Below are 27812 nucleotides of genomic sequence, written 5' to 3'. Positions count from 1 at the left end.
CTTTGAAGCGAATGCCACAAAAAATCACTTAAAGCATCAGTTCATAGCTTAAAGGTCACATATTTTACCCTTTAAAGGCGAGTTTATATTGGTCTCAGAGGTCCCCAAAACATGCCTGTGAAGTTTTTTTCTAAAAATAAATAAATAAATAAATAACACCAGTATTGGATTTTTTGCATGTCTAAAACCCCCTCTGTTTCAGCCCTGCTCAGAACAAGCTGTTTCTGTCTGTGGCTTTAAATGTTACTGAGCTGTCTGACTCTGCCCCTCTCAGGAAATGGATGTGCCAGGAGACCAAATGCCTTTGTCCATATAGTGTATTTAAATCTTGTCTGTGTTGTCTGGGTCAATCAGGGGGTGAAACAATTTTTTCCACGTGTTGCTTATCAAGTGTTACCCTCCTCCAACTTCAGTCTAATCATTAGATTTATCTCTTTGAAGGGTATGAAGGGTATAATAGAAATACTGAGGCAAATGTTAATGCAACAAAAAGTAAAGACATGGGTGCTATGAAAAATCATAGGGTTTATATCTAGATGCAATGATTCTGCTACTCAATGCAAACTCAGTGCCTCAAGTTCATTTCTTATTTAAATGTTAAACTGACGTTTGAGTCATCTAATGGCTCTGATGGTGCAGGCTTTCTGCAAAACTACAAGATAATAAGTCAATTTTGGGCCTGATTCCCCCCTTCCAAACAAAGTCAGCTAAGGCTTGATTTTCAGATGGCTCTAAAAATCATCTTGCCAGATTTTGCTGTTGCATGAGCTGTGTTAAAGAGGGATTTCACCCTCCATGATCTGCTTGGAAGACAGTATGGTTACCCCAATTTGAAATCATAAATATTCAACACAGTCTGGCTGCAGACTGTAAATCTCAGACGCCCCCTCTTACAGACCACTACTGTGAGACCCTGTCTCTGTCAGGATAGAACTGCCGTGATTTGCTGGTACAGTGTTTTCTTTTTTAGAATTGAGCTTTACTCATAAATGTCTGCATTAATGTAATAACTATATTACAAACATTACAGCCTAAGCAACATTTCATGAATTCAAAAACAGGTCAGGGTCGAAACTGAAAATCATGTTTAGACCCATTTTACAAAATGATCCTTGAACCGTAACTTGCTTCAGCTCTGTTAGCTTTAGCAAACCTAGCTATACAATTATGTAGATAACGAAGCTATGTGGCTTACGTAGCAAACATTAGCTTCGTAGCTTAGTTTATTTGGATGTTTATTTGAGCTTTGTGATTCAGCTTTAACTATGTTAGCTACGTAGCTCACAAACCTGACAGCACTATATAGGCTATGTTTGCTGCATTCAAATGTTTTAATAGAAGACAAGCTTTTTTCCTGTAATCAGACTGTCTACTCGGCTGTACTGAACATTTTTGTAATTAGGTTTAGCAGGTCAGGTATCCAAACCTTTACCTATGTTTTAGCAATTCTTTCCTTCCTGCCAGATGCTGCATCTCACAATGGTAGTCTGAGAGCTACAATCTGCAGCCAGACCCCTCTTCAATCAAAACAAGCTGATTGAAGATGGAAGCACAGCAAACACAGCCATGGCAATAATAGTTAACTGTAATCATAATGTCAGAGATGGTTAACATACTTGTTGAGCTGTTGCAACAACAAGAGTGTTTAAACAATGTGTCCTGTAAAACATCCCACAATTAAATTGACCAGTCGGACCAAAATTGCTAGCAAATGGATGTAGCAGGTTGCTAAGATAACCTTCTCCATGCCTCGCTGCACTGATGCAGTAATTTGTGCAAAATAAGGCCTTGACCAAGTACTGAGTGCATAAACGAACATTGTTTTCAGACAATTATCATTTTTCATTATTATAGACCTTTTTTATTATTGCTCTTAGTAAATTTATACATTCTGAGGTACTGGATTTACATAAGCTGTTATCAAGATTTAAGTAAAAAAAGATCTTAAAATATTTCAAATTATGTGTAATGAATGTATGGAATTTTTACGCATGTTTTCCACAATATTCGTTTTTTGTATGCAACTGTTTTTTGGACAGCTTTAGCCTTTAGGGCAGGAATCATCAATTACATTTGCATTTTTTTCTTGGCAGACATTGTGGAGGCTATACTGTTGATTAAGCAAATAAGATCTATTGAGATGTTTTTACTTCCTTTGAAATTTACCTTATTCTTAGGCATTAGCAGTAAATTCAGTCCCTACTGCCTATACTGCAGCCAGCCACAAGGGGGCGATTGAGATATTTTAGCCACATATATCTAGGGCTGTCAAGTTGTGCATCAGTGGTTTTGAGTTAAATATATCCAATCCTGGTTGGCGAAAAACACATTCAGGTCTTTTGTTTTTGATCAAGGCAGGGACATTGGTAGGTTGACGTCATAACCAGCCGTTCTCGTCAAGAATGGACTGATGAGTGTGTATATATCATGCATCTTATTTACTAATAATGGCTGACAGGTGGATTTTTGTGAAACCATTCAAGTATCAAGCAAATCCAGAAACAATGTTTTAATCTCAGTTAATTTTGGGGTTTTCTTTAGAAACTTTTGAAAATGAAAAGACACTCTAAATACCATATCACATTTTCTGAATTTAATAATCTTCTGGAGGCTGGATGAGAAGCTGTGAGGGGCCCGATCTGGCCCCTGATGATCAGTGCTAAAGTTTAGTAAAGCTGTTGAAAGACAGGAAAGGCAGGGAGAGTGGGTGATGGCAAGAGCTGAAATAGCATCAGGATCAGAGGTCAAACCTGTGACTAGAGCAACAAGGACTATTGCCTCTGTTGTGGGTCGCCTACTCTCCCAAGTGAGCTAAACCAACAGCACAAAAGGGGTTTTACATAAATAAAGCTATCGTTATTTTAAGTTACTATGGTTGTGATCATAATTTGTAATCACCTTTATAGAAGCATAAAAGTAAACCTCAAGGCTCATGTGTGGTTCACCCATCACCCATACTCACTGATCTCATGTCTTAGTACACCCCTCTGAGCAGCTCTGACCCTAATCTAATATTACTGCCAGCCAACACTTTTGCTAAGTCCCTATTACATTCAGTATAACATTTTATTCTAAATCATTGGATTTATCTAGAATGTGATTGAATGAAACTCAAGGATATAATGTTATTTAAGGTTCTCAGCTCTTTAAGGCAAAGTGATCCACCACAGATTTTAATGGCAGGGAATCTCTGGGATGCATTAGGCCCTTTAATAAAAAAATACCTTTACAAAAAACAAAACCAACCATTTAAAGAAATAAATAAAATGTGCCAAGAAAGTGAAACTTCATGGGTTATATTACAGTTTGTCTTCAGGGAAGAAACCGATATTTGGTGCCAGCCTGAAATCAGTCTTATCTCAGTTTGGGCATCTCAGCCGAGATGAGAGAAGACAGGTGTATCTGTTATCTGTCATTAAACTTTCAGATGATGGATAACACCGCAGGCCTCTCACTAAAGTCCCGGCATTTAAATCCATTTCTATCATGATTTTCAATATTCTCCTGTCCGTTCACTTCATACTTGTAGTTCAGGACGGACAAAGCTGAAAACCATGTCAGTGCTCTTTGCAGCAGTTTCATCTCTGATCATCAGACAAAAATGAAAAAACACTTCAGCTACAACAACTGAGAAAACTGATCCAAAAGAGGAGGCACAACACGGATGCTCATCAGTTTCTTGAAGGTTTTCCTGCCACCGAAGCATCCATTTTTAAAAAGTCAGCTTCCGATGATGTTGATACAAAAAGAGAGTGAAGTTGCGTCAGCCAGGTAAGCACACCTTTCCAGCAAAAAGTAGTCCTACTATTGTGAAGAAGATGGAAAGAACGAAGAGTACGTATGAGGAGCCCACGACGGTGTTGTTGGGGAGTTTATATGGCTGTCCTCCGACCTCGTTGATGTAGAAGCCAATGGGGAAAATCAGTGCAGCCATACAAAACAGAACCACTGTGACAGAGAAACACAGAAAGACATAAAAAAGCATTAGCATTGCCTCTAAACCAGGAATTTACACACAAGAGAGCTTGGGCAGCTGCCTGGGAGAATGATGGTGTGTTTATGCTCAACAAGAATGAAAAAATAATTAAAGTGACAGATTTTAAGAAATGCTCAACATGAGGGAAAAAACAAAAACAGTAATTTATAAGCCATCACATGAATTAAAACAGTTGTGTTAACAATAGTTAGCTAAAGGCAATGGCTCAAAGGCCGAGTTACCTGCAATACAGCCTAAAAATTAGATTTTTTTCTCACCAAACCTGATTCGAATAATTTTTCTTTCCTGTCAGGAAACTACAGAAAAAAAGACTCAAAACAACTTTTGCTCTGATTTTACCAATCACATTTGACATAAGTGAACATGGTTCCCCTTTTGGGGTTCAGTCTTAATTCTGGCTTGTGATGATGAGATTTTGAGAGATTGGGTGGGGCGAAACCTCTTCGCTGGGGCGTGACGTACATTGCCCAAGCCTACGCTGGACCGTGCAGTAGCAGACGCCGACCCATACGCTGGGGCGACCCATACGCTATTAAAACCCAACTGGTTCAGTTTAGGCGTTTAAATCCGACTGGTTAGGTTTAGGCATTAAAATCCGACTGGTTAGATTTAGGCATTAAAATCCGACTGGTTAGATTTAGGCATTAAAACCCGACTGGTTAGATTTAGGGTCAATCAGTCGGCAAGTGGATAGAGCTGAAATTTCGTCGCAGGTAATATACGTCACGCCCCACCGTAGGGGTCTGCCGGCTCAGGTAATATACGTCACGCCCCAGCATAGAGGTCCATGGCTTGGGCAATGTACGTCACGCCCCAGCGGAGAGGTCTCCAGCCGAACGCCCCAGCGTAGAGGTTTGCCCAAGGGCTGCAGCCAGATGCCTCTCAAATAATTTGGCTTCTTTGATTTTTTTTTTTTTTTTTTTTTTACAAAAATACCTCTTCAATGTCAAAGTGGAAATACTTTTTATAGGCACTGTATCAATCTGAAGTGACAGCTGTGACTCTGATAGCATTTCATCAACAATCCTTGTCCTTTTGCTGTAAAAACAGAAATATCTGCACAAATCAGCCTTAGCTCTTGAGCAGTCCCTTTATTCTGGTTGTTCATTATTACCAGACTAAAAGCTTTACTGAAGGTAAGTGCTCCATTATAAAGCTAGGTCACATGCCTTAGTACATAAAGTTTCAAGTGGCATCTTTTTTTTAAACTATGATGTGGTTTTGCCTCAAAATGCAGCAAGCATCAAAAAGGTTTAGAAAAAAATGAATGCAATGTCGCCACTTAAATGTAAAGAGTCGTCCATGCATGGGCTGGTATTGTAAAAATGGAGGTTTTCTTTCTCCCTTTCTATCTAATATGCTATGCTCTTGAAACCATCTTTGTCCACGTGCTATGAAAAGCGCACCATGTCAACAGTAGTCTGTCCTTCACTGTGCCACCATTGGGAAAGCAGCTCACTAAGAGACAGCAATGATGTCCTTGACATATAGAAATGTTTATGTTGTTCTTGTTCAATGACCATTTCATTTTCAAAGTTGTCCCACCAACCCAAACGGGGTCTTGTTTATGACTTGGGAGTGTTGCATGAAGCAGCAGTGACCCCTATAGTCCTTTCAGGTATCTTTGTTCATAAGCATAGTGGGAGGGAAACTGTGTTAGTATGAAAAAAGTCCAGTTAGCAACATTAACACCAGCAAAAGTTTGGTCTGCAACTGCCATGCCATTGAACACCAGTGATATTAAACAGGAAAAACCAGCAGGCAACATTACAAGCCTAAAGCTCTATTTTCCCATCTACGAATAAATGCTTTAATAGAGTTTCTAATATTCTTCACCCAGGGAGTTTTCCAAAGGGTGAGTTTTCAGACACCTAAGATGCAATTTGCATGTGTACAAGAGGCAAAATTGCACAAAAAACACATTTTTTGGGGTGCAAGTGGCCTAGTGGTTTAAGGCGCGCCCCACGTATGCGGATGGCCCAGGTTCGAATCTAGCCTGAGACCCTTTACTGCATGTCTCTGCTCTCGTCCCTGTTTGGGACCAACACTTCTGCAGCTTCAATAAATGTTTCAGAGACTGCTTGTGCTCAAAGTAGGTTGTCTCCTGCAGGCTGAATATTTTTTTGTGGTGTATTCGAAGAAAATTTTTCACTTTAAAGATCAAATGAGTTGATGAAAACGTACTCCCTGTGAATGCTATCCACCGGGCGTACCGGGCGGCCTCACGACGCCAGCGTGACATCACCAGCAGACCACAGGTGACAGTGAGGGAGATGATGCCCAGGATGATGAAGAAGAGGGTGGTGATCCACTCCGGAGGCAGCTGTGGGGGGATGCAGCTCCGGTCTCTACCATGGATGGTCTGGCACTGCCGGACCAAACCCACAGTCAAAGAGCCTGAATGGAGACAGAGAAGATAAACATTTTTTGAGATGTATTTTTGTCCAAGATTGAACAAAAAGACATAAATCTGGTATGGCTTCAGTCTTTTGATAAAAGCTTAGTTTTAGAGCATCCTTCATCGACCTAATACACAAAGATGATCTGGTACTACTTCTTGCCATTTCCTGGTTTCATAGTTGTAAAAACAGTTTATACTGACACTGACAAATCCAAGAAACAAACAGAGAAAAGACGAGAGGCAGCTGTGTCAGTAAACGCAAAACACATAAAAGCCAAGATGTCTTTCATTTGGAATTTTTTGCAAGTGGACTTTCATGTGTTTTTCACTGAGGGGAGGCTTCTGTCTAGCCACTCTGCCATAAGCTCAGATCAGTGGAGGGCTGCAGTGATGGTTGTCCTTCTAAAACTTTGTCCCATCTCCACCCAGGATCTCTGGAGCTCAGGCAGAGTGACCATAAGGTTCTTGGTCACCTCTCTTACTAAGGCTCTTCTCTCCCACTTGTTCTGTTTGGCCAGGCAACCTAACCTGACATGCCAGATAGACTGTTTCGTTTCTCTATTGCATGGATATATGCCACATTCATCTGGGAAAGCTCCCATAGAAAGTGTTTGGAAAGGGTAGGACTTTTCAAAAATTATCAGAAGGTGATACGAGGAATGTTCTGTCCATCACAATCATAATGGCGAATCAGAGCAACAAGACAAAATGAGGTTGAACTGCTGGGTGAATAAAATGTATGCCAAGGCTGGTCGAGAGACGTGCAAGACATCTTCTCTGCTGAGACAAGCCAAGGTGTGTCTCTTTTCTCTTGTTTTAACAAAGAAATGTGGTCCAGTTTATATTAAACAGTTGCTTTCCTACAGCTACATCTGATAGCTACCACGGCAGCAGCCATTGGATACATTGGCAAACCCCACCCGCAATGATCACAAATCCATGCCGAAGCAGACCTGGAGAAGTGCTGAAACATCTTCTCCATCAGGAAAAGCCTTCAGTGTGGCTTTTTACTCTTGTTTTAATAAAGGAATATCGTCCAGTTCTAACAAAACTGTTGTTGTGGCTACATTCAAGCTAATCACTCCATTAGCAGCCATTGTACATACCTAATCACACAACCAATCCCTTGCACCCTGTAACTCTCACAAACTCATGCCGAAGCAGGTCAGCAGGGGAGCGAAAACATCTTTTCCATCATGATAAGCTTTAAATCTATTTCATACAGAAACGTGCTCCAGTTCTGGTAAAACTGCTGCTAAACTACAGCTAAATACAAGCTAATCACCACATCAGCAGTAGCCACTGCAAATCACTTTCAGTATAACTTATCCCTGCTCACAAATCTTGTTGTTACGCACTGTCTATCAGAGTTCCACCTTTTGTTCCTGCTATTCCACAGTATTAAATATTTGAGTTATTTTGCGATTATCAATTATTTGACATTTATAAATCGATTCAGAATCTTCTACTTCTACATCATGATGCATCTAAGAAACGATTTTTTCTCCCACCTCTAGTCTGAATGCTTTCTGAATGAGCTGTACCTGAAAAAGTGAAACTTTCATTCATTCTGACTCTGGCTTTAAGGTCTGGTGACCCCCCCATCCTGGCCCCACATATGACATCAAACAGGTTCAGACTCCTGCCTGAATCACCAAGGGAAGACAAAGAGAAAGAAACTGTTGGATTGTGTTCAATGACCTTACATCCGGTGGAAAATCATCTGTCCGCCTCCTGGGTGCTGTGATGTCAGCTACAGTAGGTGGGCTTTTTCTTACACAAACATACATCAATTAGAATTCTGCGTCAGCCAAACTCCACATCCAGTCTGACTACACAGAACCCTCCTCTCAAACAGAGCACATAAATGCTAAATTAAATCCTCCCACACTTTCATTTATTCTTTGCTCTCCCTCCTTTTTCTTACTTATTATCTTCAGCAGGCGGTCAGAGCCTAACAAGCAGGCTGACGAGCTTTATACATTTTATGGATTTATCCAGAGCCATTTAAAACACAGTGACAGGAAAATTAACATAATTGTCATGATGGCCAAAATTACAAGAAACCAATATCACAAAGAGCGCAGGAAAAGCACAGGGAGGCGCTGGAAAATCTTGTGATTAGAGAGTAAAATTGCTTAAGCTTCTCCTACAGCCTGTTGATTCTCATTTAACAGTTATCTACATGAAGTTTATTACAAAAAGCACAACAAAACAACAGGCATCCTAGAAACATTCCCCAACATCTCTAACTTCTAGATATCATATCCATCAAAGCATACAAACACAACCACGCCTTTAAATATTCATCACTGGCTTAAGAGAGCTTCAGTCCCAGATCATGGATCACTGCTGGTCGATGATACCAGGATGAGACTGAGGGGAACATCAGCCCCAAACCACATCCTTCTGCGGGCTGACCTACACCCCCTACACACCGGACGTCCTGTTCCCTCTAAACACATCCTCTCAGACCACAGAGAGGGTAACAACGTAAACAGTGCATCCATTTTCCCCTACACTGGACTCAAATGTCCATGCAGAGTGTTTCATTCAATAATAGAGAGAGCTTTCCGTTTGTTATTCAGTGTGATAAGAAGAGCATCAAACAAAAACTGGAAAACGGCATGGCAGCTGCACAAGAAAATAAGCAAAAAGGAATATGTTAAATAAAACCCCAATTCTAAAAAAGTTGGGGCACTGTCTAAAATGTAAATCAAAAGAGTGTCATCAAATAAAACCCATATTTTACTCACAGTAGAACATAACATGTCGTGTTGAGATATTTTACCATTTCATGAAAAATTTCAACTCATTTTGAGTTTCATGGCAGTAACACATCCCAAAAATGTAGGGACAAGGTAACAAATGGCTGGAAAAGTAGGTGGTAATAATCAAAATCAGCTTGAGGAGTATTTTGCAACCAATTACATTGATTGGCAACAGGTCAGTAACATGGGTATAAAAGTAGCATTTCAGAGAGACAAAAAGCCAAACTGGTACCAAATGATCAGCCGTGTGGGAGCCAAACAACTAGCTCTACCAAATAATTTGGATATTTGAAAAGAGATGGATTGCAAGGTTCAAAATGCCCCATGTTATGCAGTGACTGTGAAATGTTTTTATAACTTAGTGCCAATACAGGGTACCAGAGTAATATGCAAAGTGTGGGTGATTATGTGGCAGAGCTGGGAAAGCTGGCGCAGGACTGTAACTTTGGTGATTCATTGAGAATGAAGTTGAGAGATCATTCAATCCAAGCTATAAATGAAGACAGGATACGATGGAGGCTGCCGTCACAGTCCGGAATGACTTTGGAAAAAGTACTCACATTTGCATAATGGAGGTGGCAAACAGAGCCGCTGTGGATTTACATGCCATGAAAGAACCCAGTAAATGGAGCAGAGTGGCGAGGTTGGCGAATTAGGTCAGCGACACATGAGCAAAGCCCCTTCTGGACATTATAAAATGCTACAGATGCAGTGGAAAAAACCAGCTGGCAAAAGACTGCAGGTTTGCCAGTGAAAAATGTCACAACTGTGGAAAAGTGGGACACATAAAAAGAGCCGGTGGGGGGGGGGGGCTACACAGTTTAAGGGGAGAAATAAAAGTATGAAAAGAGAGCTAATTTCATACAAGAGAAAGGGGGAGATAGTGAAAATGAGGATGTTTTCACTATGCATCATACTAAAGTCTTCCCACACTGTCTGTTAATTTCAGAAGAGGATTTTTCCGGAAGAGGTAATGCGAAAAAACTTCATGCACTTGAACACTGCACACCGAGTTTGTTGCGTTTTATTTGTATTCAAATTCTTTAAATTGCCAGATTTGTAGAATGTGGCAAACTGTTTCTCACCGCAAGCTTGTGGCTCTGTCACACCTTTAAAATCACTCTGGATCCATCCAACATGACAGAGCAACTTTTCAATTCAGTCGTTACGTAGCTGTGAGTACAAACTTCTGCCTTAATCTGTTGTACACTATGGTTGATACCCACATAATACACAAACCAATCACAGTGTTTTAAGTGATAGTTCACTTGAGAGGGGAGGGGGGCATCAAGTGAGAGAAAAGAAAGCAGCCTGCACTGATATTAATCCTCCATCACCCATTTAAATGAACATGTACAAACGAAATGAAGTTTAGAGTTAGCGTGTAACCATAACGAGCTCTATTTCATTTTTTAACATGCAAAAAACTCCAATGAAGAAATGTACAGTCTGGATGAGGAGAACAGATCAGAAAAGAACTCACATTAAATTGGAAACATTTAACATTTGAAGTAGACACAGGCTGTGGATACACTATAATGCCAAGTTATTCAGTGATAGCCAAAAACCCATGCTCACTCGGTGCAAGATTAAGCTCAGAATATACGGTGGCCACAAAGTGCCAGTATTAAGAACAGCTAAAGTTAAAGTGGAATATAGAGGCATCACCAAGATTTCAGTCATAGTGGTCGTGAATGACTCAGGACCCAGTCTAGTTCTGAATTAATCTGGATATTTTAGTGCAAAAAAGTTACAGTGTTGCTGTAAGAAACAGAAAGGCTGGCCAGAAATGACTATAACTAAGATGCAGCACCATCTTTATGCATTACATATAAAATCTGTTTTTTTAAACTGTCTTGGTGAGTGGGGATTCCCATCCTAACTAGCTCATGGCAATGGTTTGATTTGTTTACCTCGCAGCAAGCCAGCCAACTGTGACATCACATTTTCGCCACAGCAGTGGTGTAAAAGCCAGCCAGCTCAGTGTGTTTGCTTTACAAAAGAACTTTCAGTCCATGAACACTTCATAAACTCAGACGCTCCTCCTGCTTTAAATCTCTCCACTAAACACTTCAGCAAGCAAACAAACATGAGTTTCTCGTAACGGTGCAAAGCTTCACACATGGAGAGGAGTTAAGAGAAGTTTGTCTCCACTTTGTCTTCTCTGTGTTTGGATATAACTTTATGGATTCATCAGACACGTGGGTTTAGAGTACAGTCACAGTTTGACCCAAAACACGAGTTTATTTTCATACAATACTTGCTTTCAGTTTTTGACCTCTACATAGACGCTGAGCCCTCCCAGCCAAACTAGAATACGTCATGAGTGAGCCTGAGGAGCTTCAATTCTCCAGGTGGAAAACATTATTCTCCCAGGAGGCCCAATTAGAAGTCACATATCTTCATTCCCATCAACACTTCCTGCCTTCAAGCAATTACTGTTCAGATAATTAAACAGGAAAAGAGGGCTTTTATGAAAGTACAGTCATTTCACAACGCCAGTGGTTCATTTGTACCATGATTAAGAAATAAGACAGATTTAAAGTGTGAAAATACTCAGGTAATTATGCAACATAAAACTGCCTCTTAAGAAGGCTGCTAAACTTGCAGCTGTGGTTTGCTTTTGTGCAACAAATTATACCCAGTTAGAGAAAGTCAGCATTTATGTGCTTATTTTGACTCTGCTGTAGCTCTGCAGTTAAGACTGGAGAGAGCAGGCAGCTGTGCATGCACTGTACAGGTTTGTTTACATGTTGCATCATTTGCAGTCAATGTTTAGCTTTTGGACTTTGCTTCTGAATGTTTTTCTTTTGAGACAGAAACAAGACAAAAGAGAAGACAGCTCAAAACCTGACTCCTGATTGTATTTATCTGCTGACATGTAAGGTCTACTACTACACACCTAGCCAGATGAAAGAGTCTTAAGGAGTCTTGTAATGGGCTAAGAACTACCTGCACCTCTTTAGCAGCTTTTCTCCCTCGTTTTGCCATAAACATGATTTTAATGGAAACAGAGATATACTATTAAGCAAATAAACCTTGTGGAGTAAGCAACTGAGCCACTTAGAGTGGGCTCTTTTATATGAACATGAGTCTTTCTTCAATTGTTGTTGTTATTTAACATGCATTTTAAAGCCAAACTAGCATTAAACAAAGATTTTTTTGGAGCCAAATGACCAGTTTTTGTAACTAATCAGAGCCAAATGATCTGGACCTCCAAAAAGAAATAGATTTCCGATCACAATAAGTGAGGCTGGATGAATTTCAGCATGAGACACAGGCATGATCAAAATTTACTCTGCCAGTCTGTACTGTACCAAACCAGACAGGTCAGGTATGGGAGCATGTGCCAGTCCGGGACTTTGCTGCGTCAACCATAGTCCTGTACCACTCTGGCCTCCAGGTCTGCATTAGGGTTGTGCCCCATCACTCCAGGTACCCTCTTAGCTGCCCCCCTCCACATTGACGCAGTCAAGCCCAGGAAGGCACACCGGGTGCTTGTAAAAGCACAGCTGCCATTAGTGAATCAAACAGCCGGCCCTTCCAATCCCCGCTCTTCAAAACACGTCAGCATTATAAAAAGGTCTCGTCAATAATACCCAAAGATGCACCAGGAAGTTGTCACAAAGGAGTCCAGTCAGCCCCTCTGGCCATCAGTCACTGTCCAAGCCTTACAAGAGTAAAACTAGACCAGAAGGACCAAGAACCCAAAGACTCTGACTTTCGTTTGCATGCTTAGATACCGGGAACACCACACTGTCTAGCTCAGCCAACCCATCGCCCCTTGCACGTGTCCAAGTCTGTGGTTGATCTCACCTTTGCCGTCATTTGATCAATGGATAACGCTGCCAAGATAGGCGAACTGCTTCACAACTTTCATGCTCTCACCATTCACAGACACCGATTCGATGACAGCGTCCAAGTCATCTCAGATACCTGGATCTTTGTTTTGGCCCAGGATAAAGGTTGACCTCTCGAAGGCCTTAGTCCTTGTGGACCACTACATCTGGTTAAGTAGACTGTCTTCTGTCAGCTTTGATGTGATGGCTTGTAACTGGGTCTATTAAACAAACAGAACTCAAGCTGTAGTTGTAGATAATGTCACTTCATCTTTTATGGAGATCAGCAAGGGAGTACCACAAGGATCTATCCTTGGGCCACTTTAATTTCCCTTATATATAGCACCCTCTAATGGTCAAGCCCTGTCACAGCTGCAAACTAATTTTAACTTTTTCCAGCAAGCTCCTATCCACCTTGAACTCATGCTAAACGCTCAATAAAGAAAATGTATTTTCACTACACAGAAAATTGAACCCCTTGCTGCACTGTCAATATTAAATATGTCCAACAGTTATAGATACCTGGGTACCTGGTTAGATCAGGATTTGTCTTTTACGTGAAAGAAAACATGCCTCAACTTGGAAAAAAGATCGTCCAATCTATATTTTTGCCTAAACTATTGTGACACTATCTATGCACGTGCAACTGCTTCTGTCTTAAAGCTTTTGGATGCTATATGTCACAGTGATCTTCAATTTATCACTGGGGATGGATTTCAAGCTCTTCATTGTGACTTGTATTGCTCTGTCAGCGACCCCTCATTGAGTCAACATAGAAAGCAGCACAGTATTCTGTTTATTTACAGAGCAATTGTTGTTAAACTACCCCCTTACCTGACTTCACCCCTGTCATAAACATTTCAACCCATGAAACCAGAGCTCAAACCTGGATCACATTTTAAAAAAGAAGGAGCACAAGCAACAGGGATAACCGCAGCCTTGGGAGGATTGTGAAACGAAGCCCATTCAAGAATTTGGGGGAGCTTCACAAGGAGTGGATTGCAGCTGGAGTCATTGCTTCAAGAGTCACCATGCACAGACGAATGGGCTACAACTGTCACACTCCTTGTGTCAAGCTACTCCTGAACCAGAGACAGAAGAGGTGTCTTACCTGGGTTAAGGACAAAAGGGACTGGACTGTTGCTAATTGGTCCAAAGTCCTCTTTTCAGATGAAATTAAATTTTGCACTTCATTTGGAACTTGAGGTCCCACAATCTGGAGGAAGAGTGAAGAGGCACAGAATCCAAAGTGCTTGATGTCCAGTGTGAAGTTTCCACAGTCAGTGATAGTATAGAGAGCCATGTCATCTGCTGGTGATGGTCCACTGTGTTTTGCCAGGTCAAGGGTCAGTGAAGCCCTCTACCAGGAAGTCTCAGAGCACTTCATGCTTCCCTCTGCTGACCAGCTGTATGTAGATCCTGATTTCCTTTTCCAGCAGGACTTGGCACCTGCCCACACTGCCAAAGGTACCTGGCTTAAGGACCATGGTATCCCTGTGCTTGATAGGCCAGCAAATTGCCTGACCTACACCTCATAGAGAATCTATCGGGTACTATGAAGAGGAAGATGTAAGAAACCAGACCCAACGATGCAAAAGAGCTGAAGGCCACTGCTGGAGCAGCCTGGGCTTTCATAACACATCAGCAGTGCCACAGACTGATCACTTCCATGCCGCACTGCATTGCTGCAGTAATTTATGCAAAAGGAGCCCCGACCAAGTATTGAGTGCTGTACATGTTCATACTTTTCAGTCGTCCAACAATTCTATGTTAAAAATCTTTTTATAGGTTTTAAGTAATATTTGGATTTTCTGAGATACTGAATTTTGGGTTTTGATTAGCTTTAAGCCATAATCATCAAAACTAAAAGGTATAAACACCTGAAATACATTAGTCTGAAATACATTACTGAAATAAATCAACTTTGTGATGATATTCTAAGTATTGAGATCTATTTGTATTGAGTTGAACAACTTCCAGTTGACAGCTAAGCTGCCCTCTATTGTTTCTTTTTGTGATTTTTTAAAAGATAGTTTCAGAACTACTCAAGGAAAGTGACTGTTTAAAAAACTATATGAGCAAAACTGGCATGTTTCTTAAGTATAAATGTCTTTTTTTTTTAGTGCGTGTTCAATTAATTTTGATATAACTATGTTTAATGTTTTCACTTGATCTGTTTCCGTATAACTGCAGGGCACCCTTGGAAAAAAGACCTCAGTCCTCTTTGCTAAATTAAAGGACAACTAAAAAAATGAATTAAAGTATCTACCGACTGAGTATCACCTAGAGACATAATGTATTTCATAAGATGTAAACTTGAGAACTTTGGTTAAATTTAGTTTAAGTGTAAAAACACAACTTTTGAGAAGTACTACCATTTATATGACAACTTTAATGGACTGTGTGTAACTGTGGCCTTTAGGTAGTCTGTCTGCCCTAAGTCACACCTTTACATGTAAGCTAATCCATACACTGATCACAGATGGGTCTGTAAAGCCTTACAAAACCATTGTTAATGGTTTGATGCCATTTTCCACTCAAGATTTACTTATCAGTCTTTTTAGATGATGAATTGATGTGAAATTAGTAACCATAAACAACTATTAAGAGCTCAAAAGGGCCGTACCAGCTGAGTCTCCGGTGCTGATCCAGTCCGGGTTGGCGATGCTGGCTATGGCGAAGATGTCCGCAGCAAGGAAGAGGCACCCTGAAATCACGGTGAGTTTATCCATGTCTGTGTAAACACAGGAGGAGGACAGAGTGTTTGTGAGCCTCTGTCTCACCTGGAGGGAGGCGGGACATTTAGCAGTCTTTAACCTAAATCCAAAGCTCGTGTCCCATCATGTTCCCATCCTGCGTTAGGGACCTTTCAATGATAGTGATGGCCACTGTTTGATCCACATTATGTCCACATGTTGTTTACGTACTCCAGGAATCATACGCGAAGGCTGCTCCCATAAATGACCTCCTTTCATCAGTCCAAAAACAGGCGGACCCGAGGCGACCTGCTGGCTCCTCTCCAGCCCAGGAGGAGAGGGTCGCAGCCCGGGCTCATGTGTAACTTGGCTCTGGGTGCATCCCCGTCCCGTTTGCAGAAAGCGACTGCAGTTTCTTCTCAAATTTTTGTGTAAATTTACAAGTCAAATCCCCAGCTGTGCAGACGAATTCATGCATGCAGCAGACTTAATTCCAGAGCCCCCGGAGCTCTCTCCCCCCATATGGAAGCTGGTTCTCTCCCGTGGACGCTCACACACGGAAGGAAAACGCCGCACATGCTCACACTGACGCCTTTCCAGGTGCTTTAAATCCTCCAACACAAGCAGAACCACCCCACTTCACTCCTTCAGTAACCCCCCGTTTAATACACAGAGACTGTTACATGCAAGGCGATGCTTCTCAGAGCAATGGAAACTAAAATTCAGCCAGTTCGCGTCTTCATGTCTGTAGTGGGCAAGTCTCGCGAGAGTTTTCGTAACTAGTGGACGGTGTGCTTCTTTTGCAACATAACAAAATACATGGTGTAATCATGTGTAGTTGATGCTAAAACGCGTTTAAGAATATTTTGCAACTTTATTAACAAATTGACAGACATGCTTTAAAGGTTTGATGCTATAAAAGTATTAAAACATGTAAATAAAAGGCCAACTTTCTCCGTTTTAAGAGTTTTTATCTCTTACCAGTTTATTACTTCACCCAGCTGCTGTGGTATTTTAAGGAATATCAGCCTTGCTTGTCGGTAAACTGCGGAGGCCCTAGGATGGTATATATCAAAACTTTTTAGTCACTTAATTTTACCGCTATAAAGATGTGATGTTTTGAAAAATATTGCGTATTTTTTGAAATTGATAACATGCTAATTTTAACAGAAGCTTACTGTCAGATTTTTTCCTCTTGACATTGGGAGATAATTAAATTAACTCTGAAAACACATGCAGATATTGCATTCACATAAAAAATATATGTTTTTGTGATTTACTGATGCTATCTCAAAACTGCACAATATTTTTGGGGGAAAAAAATTTGTTTGAGTATTTTTCATTCTATGTTTTTCTGAGTGCATTTTGTTTTTCTCTGTTTTTTTTTTTTGTGATGGCTCTCCAACAGCCTTTTTAACAAGTTCAGGTGCAACTAAAAAAAAGAAATATATGGAAAGTTCATTTTTGCTGTAATTTAATTCACAAAGTGAAACTTCCATATATTCTCGATTCGTCTCATACAAAGTGAAATATTTCAAGACTTTTTATGATTACAGCTAACAGAAATCAAAATCCATTATCTCAAAATATTAGAATATTATGGAAAAGTCCAACTGGCAAAAGTTTACTGAGCTTTTATTCTCTCTCTTTGTTTCAGTAAACACAACCACAATTATGGGAAAGACTGCTAACTTGACTATTGTCCAGAAGGCAAATACAGTCATCCTCCACAATGAAGGTAAGCCACAGAAAGTCAGTGCTTAAAGGGCAGGCTGTTCTCAGAAGCTGTATCAAAATACATTCATGGAAGTTTACTGGAAGAAAAACGTGGTAAGAAAAGGTACACAGGTGAAAGGGATGAGCTCAGCTTTTTGAGGATTGTAAACAAAGCAGATTCAAGAAAAGGAGGCATTCACAAGGAGTGGATTGAGACTGGAGTTAGTGAATCAAGAGCCATCACACACAGACGGGTTCAGAAAATGCGCCAAGTGCCGTGTTTTCGTGTAAAGTCAATCCTGAATCACAGATGTCACAAGTGTCTCACACACTAAGGAAAGAAAGAACTGGGTCGCTGCTCAGTGGTCCAAAGTCCTGTTTTCATCGAAAAGTACATTTTGAATTTCATTTGGAAATAAAGGTCAGAGTCTGGAGGAAGATCTGAGAGGTACAGAATCCAAGGTGCTTGAAGTCCAGTGTTTTCAGTGTCCACTCAGTGATGGTTTGAGGTGTCATCTGCTGCTGTTAGTCCACTGTGTTTTATCAAGACTAGAGTAAACGCTGTCAACTGTCTACAGATGATTTAAGAGCACTTCATGCTTCCATCTACTGAGAACCTTTCTGGAAATACTGAAACTGGTTTGCTGACCGTGGTATAACTGTGTTTGATTGTCCAGCCGATTGGCCTGACCTGAACCTCAGAGAATCTCTGGGGAAATATCAAAAAGAAGATGTGACACCAGACTCAACAATACAGACCAGCTAAAGGCTGCTACCAGGGCAACCTGGGCTTCATAACACCCCAGCAGCGCCACAAGCTGATTGGTTCCTTGCCACATCGCATTGATGCAGTAATTTGTGCAAAAGGACCTCCAACCAATTACCAAGTGCATTAATGAGAATAATTTCCCCCAAGGCAGACATGTCTGTATTATAAACCCTTTATGGACTAATGTTTTGAGATATTTTGAATATTTGAGAGAGATGTCATTTATTCTAGATGAGATGAATCTTGAATATATGGAAGATTCACTTCCTTAATTAAAGCACAAAATAAAATACACTTTTACATGATATTCTAATTTTTTATATGCACCTGTATATATTTCATGGGGAAAAATTACTCAGTTACAGGAAAATTATGTTAAATAAAATGTATGGATGGATTTCATCTTAGGGCTTCCATGCCAAACTCATCCATACTGAATTAATATTTAAAGGTTACTTTTAAGAATAAACACTCTTGACAAGTTATAAAGTGGCCCCTTTTTTCATATCCAGCTCAATAACAATTCCTCAACAAGAAAAAAATCTCAAACCTAAACCTAGTTGTAGTACAAAACATACTTAGCATCACAACAAGTCTCTCTGTAAGGTAGATAGAATTTATTCATTATTTTACATCAGCTATACAGTTAATGTGGACAGATGAGCAGAGCACAAAATTTCAGCATAACCTGAAAATATACTGTTACAACACCTATAAATACCCAGCCCAGTGGTGCTATGACATTTTATATATATCAGAGCTACAATGTAGCAAAAAGTGATGAAGAATTCATTTTTTTTTCTGTTGAGGTTTAAATTCTGCTTTGCCGTCAGAGTTAGGTACAGTACAGGGAGACAGGGAGACGACTTTAGATCTCATCCACGAAGGGTGTGTTTACAAGGTTTCCACTGGATGCCATCGTCTTCTTGCTTGATACAAATGTCTTGGCAGCCTAGGAATAAATATTAAGAAAGTTGAGATAACTGAAAATTTCAAAACATATTTTAAGGACAAAAAATGACATGTTGGAACTGGGTTCCTAAAAACTCGAACAAGATTCTAGTAAAACCTGAAAAAAAAATTGAACATAAAAAATAAGCCTAGGCCTCCTATAATGGGCAATGTATTGTTTTTAACACCCTGCAGCTGTAAGTGAACTCCTACATAAAAGTATTAATTGTACAAATATTTTAGCACAGCAGCTTCTGGCTTTAAATAGGAATGAAATTTGTAGTTTCTTAGCTTAGCTTCAGTGCTTTGTTATAGAAATAATCATCACATTAATGGGGATTATATAGTTTTAAAACACTGTATCAAAGTATTGAAAATTTTGCAGACCTTAACCTGAAGCACACTCATGATTATGTAACTATTTCCCTTCTCTAACGTCGTGACATTGACAGAGCCTTGACAAGAACCAAATGTCTTACGTTGGCAACATCAGTCAGGGAAACGTTGTCAATCTTTTTGGAGATTTCCTCATGAGAGCAGTACGCTCCCTCAGCCAGAGCCTGAGTGCCCATGGCCTCCAGCAGACCCTCTGAGGTCTCCAGAGACATCAGGAACTGGCTCTTCAGCTGAGCTCTGCAGAGGTAACAAAGACAAGGGCATCATGAGACTCAGCAGGGCATACTACGATATTCATGAGATGGAAAATATAATCTGTGAGATTGCTGCAATTTCTTTTATGCCAGGTAAATGGTAAATCAGTTAAGGTAAGAATCTATTTTGATGGTATGAGAAAGAATGGTATGGCACCATCTACAGGCAGCGTGTAGACACTGCACCATGAATAAGACCATACACAGTTTCAGCTTAGTTGTTGTGGGCAGACAGAAGTAAATACTACACCAGCAGAACACTTAAGCAGTCCTACCTGTCAGCTAGAAAGTTTAAGGGTACAAACACCTTTTACAAAGGCCAAATTCAAGCACTTTTCAAGCTTTAATGTGCACTGGCAAAATGTTCTGCTAACTGAATATGTGGTTATAATATTACTCATACTTCATATACAATTGTTTTTAAAAAAATCATTCAAATGTTGGAAGTATTCATCCAAAATGACTCTAAAGTAGCACTTCCCTTTATCTATGGTTTGTTTGTTTACATCAACCCAACATTTATGGCTTTTATTGTAAAGGTAAAAAGACAATATCCAAATATCATCTTCAAATGCATTCATAATTTGGATAAAACAGATGTTAGAAAGAAATTAAAGCCATGTGTTTATCTTACTTGGCCCGAGTGAGGTCAGCAGCTGTGACTCCACCATCAGCGATGGCTTTGACCTCACCAACAGCTGCTCTAATCACCTGGAATGACAGGAGAGGACAGAGATTACGTTTAATTATGTTATCCTTTTAAGTTTTACTCAAAATAAAATCATGCAGTCCTGTTGTTGAACCTTATAAAATGAAAAGATTGTTTTTTTTCCAAATATCAGATACTCACATCACCAGCTGCTGCGGCCTGGGAAATGGTGTAAACCCCAAAGAGACCAGAGTCAGAGTAGCTGGCATTGAAAGCACTCACCTGTGAAGAAGACGAAAAGGAGAGAATTATTTCAGCAGTTAGTTCTAGTCCAGACACTAGTGCATGAACGCTTTTTCCATGTTTTAATTACAAAATGAGAAGCACTCACATCGAAGGGGTCAGCAGTTGCCTTGGAAACACCTTGAACCAGTTTGCTGGAGGCACAGGAGCCCCTCTTGACATGTGGACCAGCTCCCAGTAAATGCTGCAGCACGCTGAAGGCCAGGGCCTCGTTGCTGCCCGCTGCTGCTGACGGACTCACCACGGCTGCGTGGACCAGGCTGCTGGTGTTACCCAGACGGAGTTCACCTACAGGGAGGCAGAGGAGACACAGGAGGTTCATTTCCTTGAGGGTGCATTTCTATATGAGGTACTGCTCAACTCAGCTCACCACATCTTGGTTTTAGCATCAGGCACTTTGTTTTCCATTACAGCACAAACTTAGATACAGTGCTTAACAAATTTATTAGACCACCACCCAAAGTAAGGTTATGCCACAACTGCCCTAAATTAACAGCATTGGTAATGACCAACATCATTTTTTATGTTTCTGCAATGGTTAATACACCAATATGTTGAAGCTCTTTAACCAAAATGATATTTTTAATGCTAAAATATAATTATTGTTGTTATCCATGAATTTTCAAATTTACTGATTTACAAAAAAAAAGAAAAAAAAGTAAAGCACATTAATATTTCTTGATTAATATGTCAAATTATAGTTATTTACTTGCATTCCTGAACAGAAAAATTTGTTTTAGTGGTTGAATGTTATGCTTGATTCATTTCTGACTTCTCAGAGAAGCCCAGTGAGCCGGCTCAAATTTGGGTATAAAAAGGTGAATTCAGTTTGAAATTCCTCATTCCTGTTCAAAATGATAAAATGTGGAGAGCTCACTGAAAATGAAAGAGTCCACATTAAAGCACTTTATGATTCTGGATGGTCTCTGAGACAAATATGACAGGTGGTCTAATAAATTTGTTAAGCACTGTAGTTCCTCCTCAGTGATGGAACGGGGGCATCATAGTGCAGCTACACAAAACAGCCATGATGCCTACCACAACAACAAGGGAGGACATTGTGATAGTGTACCTGCTTCTCAATCAGTGGCTCTTTGCAACAGCAAGCAGACTGGTTTTCTGACAGAGGAGTTTGGGAAGTTATATCGCAGCACAACGCTGACGAGAGGCTCGTAATGACACTACTCTCTAACTACTCTGTGGTTGGCAGTTTCTTAACGTCACATTTTAGTATCAACTCAGCTCACCTGACCCTCCCACTAGAGATGATACCAAAAAAACAAGACCAGGTATGATCCCTAATGGATCACACTCCTAAACCTAAAGGTTTAGGAATATTTAGGAGTGAGGAAATTTCACCACTGGACTTGTTGCACAGGTGGCATCCTATCACAGTACCACGCTGGAATTCACTGAGCTCCTGAGAGTGAGCCATTTTTTCACAAATGCTTGTAGAAACAGTCTGCATGCCTAGATGCTTGATTTTATACACCTGTGGCCATGGAAGTGATTGGAACACCTGATATCAATTATTTGGATGAGTGAGTGAATACTTTTGGCAGTATGGTGTACATCACAGTTTCAATTACAAGCATGTTTGTGACAAAATTTGGATTTTTTTTATGCCAAGGGGGGGTCAGCCAGCCCCTTAGCTCAGTACAAGACTCCTCTTGATAGATGACTCTTGACACTAGGAGGTCTTCAGGACTGAGAAATGTCTTACATTGATCACCTCCACGCCAGGTAAATCTGTTCACCTGTGGTAAAAATTACTTTCTTTTGTAAAGTATAGGGATCATACTCAGCGTATGGATACATTTTTTGATGATAGCATACAGGTCCATTAAAAACTGAAAAGTACTAACTTTCCGCCATTCCCATTCATTCCTAATGGCTGTCCTCCACTTCATGAGCCCAGCGGACATTCAGGACCACGTGATTGCAAACAACCTCTAGGCAAGCGCCTCATGAAATGATACAGAGGCCAAATACGAAATGTATCGCAATACAAGTACAATTCAAGTGTGCAAACCTGATAATTAACAGTTTATGTTTTTAAAAATCAAACTTTTGGTCAAACTGTCAAAATAAGGGGGGCTTTTAAATGTTTCAGTGGGCAACTTGGTAGGCCTGAGAACTTAACATGGACATACATAAATACGAAAAGAAAGATTAAAATCATGTAAAGTTGGCCAGAAAACAATAACATGATACATACATGTCTTTGTCAAAGTGCCATTTAAAATATAAGCTCTCTCAGGAGTAAAACTTTTTAAGACTTTTTATGGCCTTAAATTTCATATATCCAATTTAAGACTTTTTAAGGGTCTGCAAAAAGGCAGCTTCTTAGCTCACCTCCACGGTACTGAGCCTTGGCCCCTGTGGTACCCGCCCCACTGCGGATGTTGAGGAACTGTTCCCCAACTTGCTTCAGGACTGCATGTTCAACACCTGAAGGCGAGACAAACATTACTATTAGGTATTTTCCTTCAACATTTGACATGTGTCTTGACCCCTTTTTTTAACTGCATCATCATACAAACACACACACTCAAGCAACACTGATCTCAGGATATTACATGAAGGTAAAATGATCCTCACCAATACCAACGAGAGCCATTCTTGCACTTGTGAAATTGTTCTGGACAAAGTGATGCAGCTGGAGGGGAAAAAAAAAAAAATCGAAAAAAAGTTTTAAAAGTATGTTAATGTGTTAAAAGCCTTGAAAACTAAACACTCACTAAAGTCTTACATGTTCAGATTGGATGTTGCCAACCATGTGGTCAGGACAGTACAGAGAGTTACAGAGAGCATTCTTGTAAGCAGCTGCATGAAGAGCTTCAACCACACCTGGAAGACACCAAAAGAGGAACAATCATAAACACTTCTCTGGCTTTTGACAAAAATGTCAGCACCAATTTGATTTAACAATTTCATAAACGTAATTATTATATAACTGGGATATATTAAAAAAAAAAAATCACAGTAAACCTAAGTGTGATCAAAGTATTGATTCAGTAGTGAAGGGCATCTCTGAGCTGTGCACTGTATTAACTTAAACAGTGGTTATGAGTAACAGCTTTCAGCCACTTGTGCATGGGGTAGCACCTACTGTCTGAATCTAAACCTGACTTATGGGGTCATGAAAGTGGTATTTTCTGTCACTGATCAGGCTCTGTATCATGCAGGGGGAAATAAGGAATTACAACTTGCACAACGAGCAGGACCTACAGCATAAATGAATGAATAAATGATTCAGAATAGAAGTCTATATTTGGATTTTACTGGGCCAAATATGCCCTGGACTGTATGAAAACAGCGAAAATAAAGGCAGACCTATTTGCTGGCTCTGTCCAGCCAGGGCCTTGTCCATCTTCACCCTCGGAGTGAGATCTGACACCTCCCATGGCCTGAACTCTGGGGCTGTGGTCACGTTGATCAAGTACTCCATCACTGTGTCACTGAAAACAAACAAGGAGCATTTTAATATTGTTAAAGGGAGAGTTTGTTTTGTTTTTACTTTGCTGATGGCAAAGTAGTGTGCTGAGTAATGTCTAGAATTTCTACAGTGTACAGTTAAATCGTCATTGATATGCAGCTGCAGTCATGCTGATCAGTATCTTCTGTAGCTAACATACTATAACCAATTCCAAAAACACAGAACACAGTGATATGCAAATACTTTTCAACCTATATTTAATTTAACAAAGCTCAGAGACTTTACCTATACTTAAAGATACTACTTTGACATTGTTATAACAAAACCATAACCAGGAGTTATATCAGTCTGAGACTCCCAGTTGCTTTTTCCTTATCCATGTGTGGCACCGTCACACATGGCAAGGACGTTGTTGTTTTCTTAGGTTTTCCTTCATTCAGAGAGGAACCTTAATCAGGGTGGTGGTATTCTGAATAGTTAACATGGATTGTCAGAATCTGTGCAGGATATGGGCAGGATTTGACACACCTGTTGCAGGTGTAGGCGAGAGTGGATGGCATTCAGATATTCAGAAATAATGGCCGCCAATTCCTCAAGGCTAAAGAGGAAAAGGACCATCCAGACTTTATCAAACCAAATTTCCAAAAAGCCAGCATCTGATGTGGGTGTATTACCCATGGCAAAGGTAACATGCACACCTGTGATGGCACCATTAATTCTGACTACAGTTCAGTGTTTGACCACTCAAGATGTACTTTAAGCTAGAATGAGAAAGAACTCCAGTTTCAATGCTTACAGGGTGTTGAAACAGTGGTGAACATGCTGATGTCCCAAATTTTTTGAAACATGCAAGCATCAATTTTGGAAATGTGTCAATATTTAAAAAAAAAAAAAAAACAACGACAAAAAACAATGACAAAAATAGTCATTTCAAAGACTCACATGTCATCTCTCAAGCAGTCCACACTGTAGATCATGTTCTCTCTGGATGAAGTCACACTGCAGGAAAAAACAAACATGCAGATGTCTGATTAATAACCAAAAACCAAGTAAGACACTTATATTTTTACCTTCTCATGAGGTTACTGACCTCATGCTGCCACCCACTGCCTCAACACCACGGCAGATCTTGAAAGCTGAAGCTCCTTTGGTTGTCTTAAAAAGTAAAAAAAAATCCAAGTAAATTGGGTGTATTTTATCAGTAAAACCATATTTTTTTTTTACAGTTTTTACAGGGAAATATTGTATTATTTAATTATTAGCATTGTTCGAGACTATAAAAGAAGACAGAGTATGTAGTGTCATACCAGGCTGGAGGCCAGCCGGAGGAGGTGGGTGACGCCCTGGTTGTCAGAGGTCTCATAACGGCAGCCAGCCTTAACAAACACTCCGATCTTGGAAGCTGGGGAGTAATTCTCCAGGGATGCAATCACAAGTCCACTGGGCAGTTTGGTTACCTAGGTAAAGGGACACACAGAGAGAGATGTCTTTTAGTTTCATTATTTCCACTAAGTAGACTGAGTTTGAACTTAAAAACCTAAAATTATTTAATACTTTTTATGCTTTAACATAATGTCAAGAGACAAACAGCTAAAGAAGAAAACAAGTCTTTCTGCTGAAACCCCTCTCACAATAATCAGAGCCAAAACCATCCAGCCTTGACCCAGTCACCCCATCACAGTCACCCTCATCACTTCCCATACACATACATGGACGTCCTGGTAGGAGTGGGCAGCCCCAGGAGAGAGCTTGAGGCCAGCCAGGGGCTGGTCAAGGGACTGGCCTGATCTGGAAGCCACATAGAAGCGTCTCTGTGGAGAAGAAAGACAAGTCAACAACCACTGACCTGCACATCCTGCGGCTGAAACTTAACAGGTTCGGCCGCCCCTGCGAACTCCACCTTACGGGCCGCCTGGGCCGCGTAAAGCCTCCTCTGGAAAAACAGAGCACATGGAAAGGCGGGACATTACAACTAATGTGTTGCTGGCTTGTGGGCTGAGATGAGGGCAGTTCGGAGTTAGGAGGGTAGAAATCATGAGCATCGTATAAAAACAATATCAGAAAACGTATTAAACATCATTTCTGTCAACCTTATTCAGTCAAACTGTCTTGTTTTAAGTTTCTTTTGCAGTGAGGGGAAGCTGGAAACTCTTTCCTGCTGCTTGTGGTGGCAAGGTATCAGAAATGAAATATAAATATCTGTGTTGTAATTCAGTCAGGTAGGGATCAAATGTGATGGTATCAGATTTCGATGTTTTTACCTAATCTTTAGTCATAGTTTTAGTAACCATAATTATTTATTACTAGTTCATGATTGAATATGACAATCTTTTACACAATTACCATATTTCTAAAGAGAAGAAACATGAGGTCAACTTATAAATATTACTAATAATAATTTTATCTTTGTTCTCTGAAAATTAAAATCCATATTTCCCTTGGTTTTCTTGATAGATGTGGTAATTTTGATTAATTTTTTAGGTTTCATAGGTGCTACTGATATTGTAACAGAATTCAAGGTAAAGAAGCAAACAAAAATCATCTTACCAATAATCTTTGATATCTAATCTGATAACAGCCAAAAACACACTGAATATAGTTGTTGTCTATAAAGTGATTTTAAGGTTTTTAATTGATTAAGTAAATCAGAACTTATAAAAACTAAAATAGTTTCTAAGATAGGTTAATTGTTGTTCTTTCTCCACAAGGTTATTTCTGTTTTTACAAACCTACAAAATTATTTTTACACAAGCCTCATTAACTGACACATTTTAAGGGTTTAGGGTTAAATAGTAAAGCTCTGTAAGCAGTTAGCGTCAACATGAGCTGGCAGTGATAGGGATGCCTCATGTAAACTATAAAGGATGCTAACTGCTGGCTCGCGCTTGTCTTTTTGTGGAGTACCCCGACTTAACCTAGTGTAGTTGAACGTCTTAAGAATAGTTTCCGAGTAAAATGACTCTGTTTGAATCGTAAGGTTGTCTGTTAGTTGAGGTCTCGTCACTTAAGAACTAGTCATGTCTAGCTTCAGCTGTTTCCTCTTCTGCTCTTTATCACACCTTGTCCTCGAACGACCCTGAATTTTACCGCCATCAGTAAACCAAACATAAAATCAAAGGAACGACCGGTGTGCCCGCTGTTTACTCGTTACATATATGCAGAAAGAGTTTGATGAGTCCTTACCGAGAGCTGACTGATTCCCCGAATCCCCTTCATCTCCCGTCTCTCCTTCAGTCAGGACGCTAAAGCAATATGGCTGGCGTGAAAGTGCCCTACCCAGAATGCTCAGCGTGCTTCAGGCTCGCAGAAGTACCGCTGAGCCAATGAGCGCGCGCCCTCTGTTGCAACGGAGACGAACATGCACGTGTGCTAGAGCAGGGGTCATCATTTTGTTCACAGGACAACTTTTTTCTTGCTCTGGGGGACCGACTCTCAAATGAACCAAAATAAAATAGATATTTTGGTCTAATTAACACACCCATGTATTAGCATTTGTGTAAAGTTTCAAAATGTAAGTAATTTTTTTGACATTAGGGCTGCCATGCTGTCGATCACTGGGTTTTAGGTGAATTTGCGACATCCTGATTGGTTATACAACACATGCAGGAAGCAGATCTTTTTTTTTTTGATT

At 40.2% G+C, this 27812-nt stretch overlaps 2 protein-coding genes across 3 annotated transcripts; both read right to left on the bottom strand.

Moving 5' to 3' along the window:
- Nucleotides 1-241: 241 nt before the first annotated feature.
- LOC121527881 (uncharacterized protein C16orf52 homolog B-like) lies at nucleotides 242-16436 on the bottom strand. Its single transcript, XM_041814900.1, has 3 exons — nucleotides 15635-16436; nucleotides 6182-6394; nucleotides 242-3948 (listed from the first exon to the last, which is right to left on the bottom strand). Exons 1-3 carry the CDS (start codon nucleotides 15738-15740, stop codon nucleotides 3764-3766), a joined length of 504 nt encoding a protein of 167 aa, XP_041670834.1. The 5' UTR covers nucleotides 15741-16436; the 3' UTR covers nucleotides 242-3763.
- A 2355-nt stretch (nucleotides 16437-18791) lies between these two features.
- On the bottom strand, nucleotides 18792-27454 carry LOC121527830 (cytochrome b-c1 complex subunit 2, mitochondrial). Of its 2 annotated transcripts, none has more exons than XM_041814838.1 (14): nucleotides 27365-27454; nucleotides 26028-26114; nucleotides 25489-25638; nucleotides 25272-25336; nucleotides 25124-25180; nucleotides 24079-24203; nucleotides 23495-23592; nucleotides 23344-23401; nucleotides 23098-23193; nucleotides 20831-21030; nucleotides 20641-20721; nucleotides 20425-20501; nucleotides 19620-19773; nucleotides 18792-19141 (listed from the first exon to the last, which is right to left on the bottom strand). In XM_041814838.1, exons 1-14 carry the CDS (start codon nucleotides 27395-27397, stop codon nucleotides 19058-19060), a joined length of 1365 nt encoding a protein of 454 aa, XP_041670772.1. In that variant the 5' UTR covers nucleotides 27398-27454; the 3' UTR covers nucleotides 18792-19057. The 2 variants fall into 2 exon arrangements, with proteins under 2 accessions (XP_041670772.1, XP_041670771.1); XM_041814837.1 differs by lacking the exon at nucleotides 26028-26114 and adding an exon at nucleotides 25891-25992.
- Nucleotides 27455-27812: the final 358 nt, after the last annotated feature.

The sequence above is a fragment of the Cheilinus undulatus genome, linkage group 20 (assembly GCF_018320785.1).
Source record: "Cheilinus undulatus linkage group 20, ASM1832078v1, whole genome shotgun sequence".
In the NCBI taxonomy this organism is placed as follows: Eukaryota; Metazoa; Chordata; class Actinopteri; order Labriformes; family Labridae; genus Cheilinus; species Cheilinus undulatus.
The sequence above is the reverse complement of the archived record's forward strand: the minus strand, read 5'-3'. Positions and strand labels throughout refer to the sequence as shown.

Bases quoted from the DNA above. Each gene is read 5' to 3' on its own strand.
- LOC121527881 (XM_041814900.1), bottom strand. From the start codon at position 15,740: ATGGATAAACTCACCGTGATTTCAGGGTGCCTCTTCCTTGCTGCGGAC. The intron at 6,395-15,634 runs GTACGGCCCTTT...GTCTCCATTCAG, and splicing joins CAGCACCGGAGACTCAGCTG to GCTCTTTGACTGTGGGTTTG. The intron at 3,949-6,181 runs GTACGTTTTCAT...TCTCTGTCACAG, and splicing joins GTGGATAGCATTCACAGGGA to TGGTTCTGTTTTGTATGGCT.
- LOC121527830 (XM_041814837.1), bottom strand. From the start codon at position 27,397: ATGAAGGGGATTCGGGGAATCAGTCAGCTCTCG. The intron at 25,181-25,271 runs GTCAGTAACCTC...TTTTTCCTGCAG, and splicing joins GCAGTGGGTGGCAGCATGAG to TGTGACTTCATCCAGAGAGA. The intron at 23,593-24,078 runs GTCTGCCTTTAT...GGTGTCTTCCAG, and splicing joins TGGACAGAGCCAGCAAATAG to GTGTGGTTGAAGCTCTTCAT.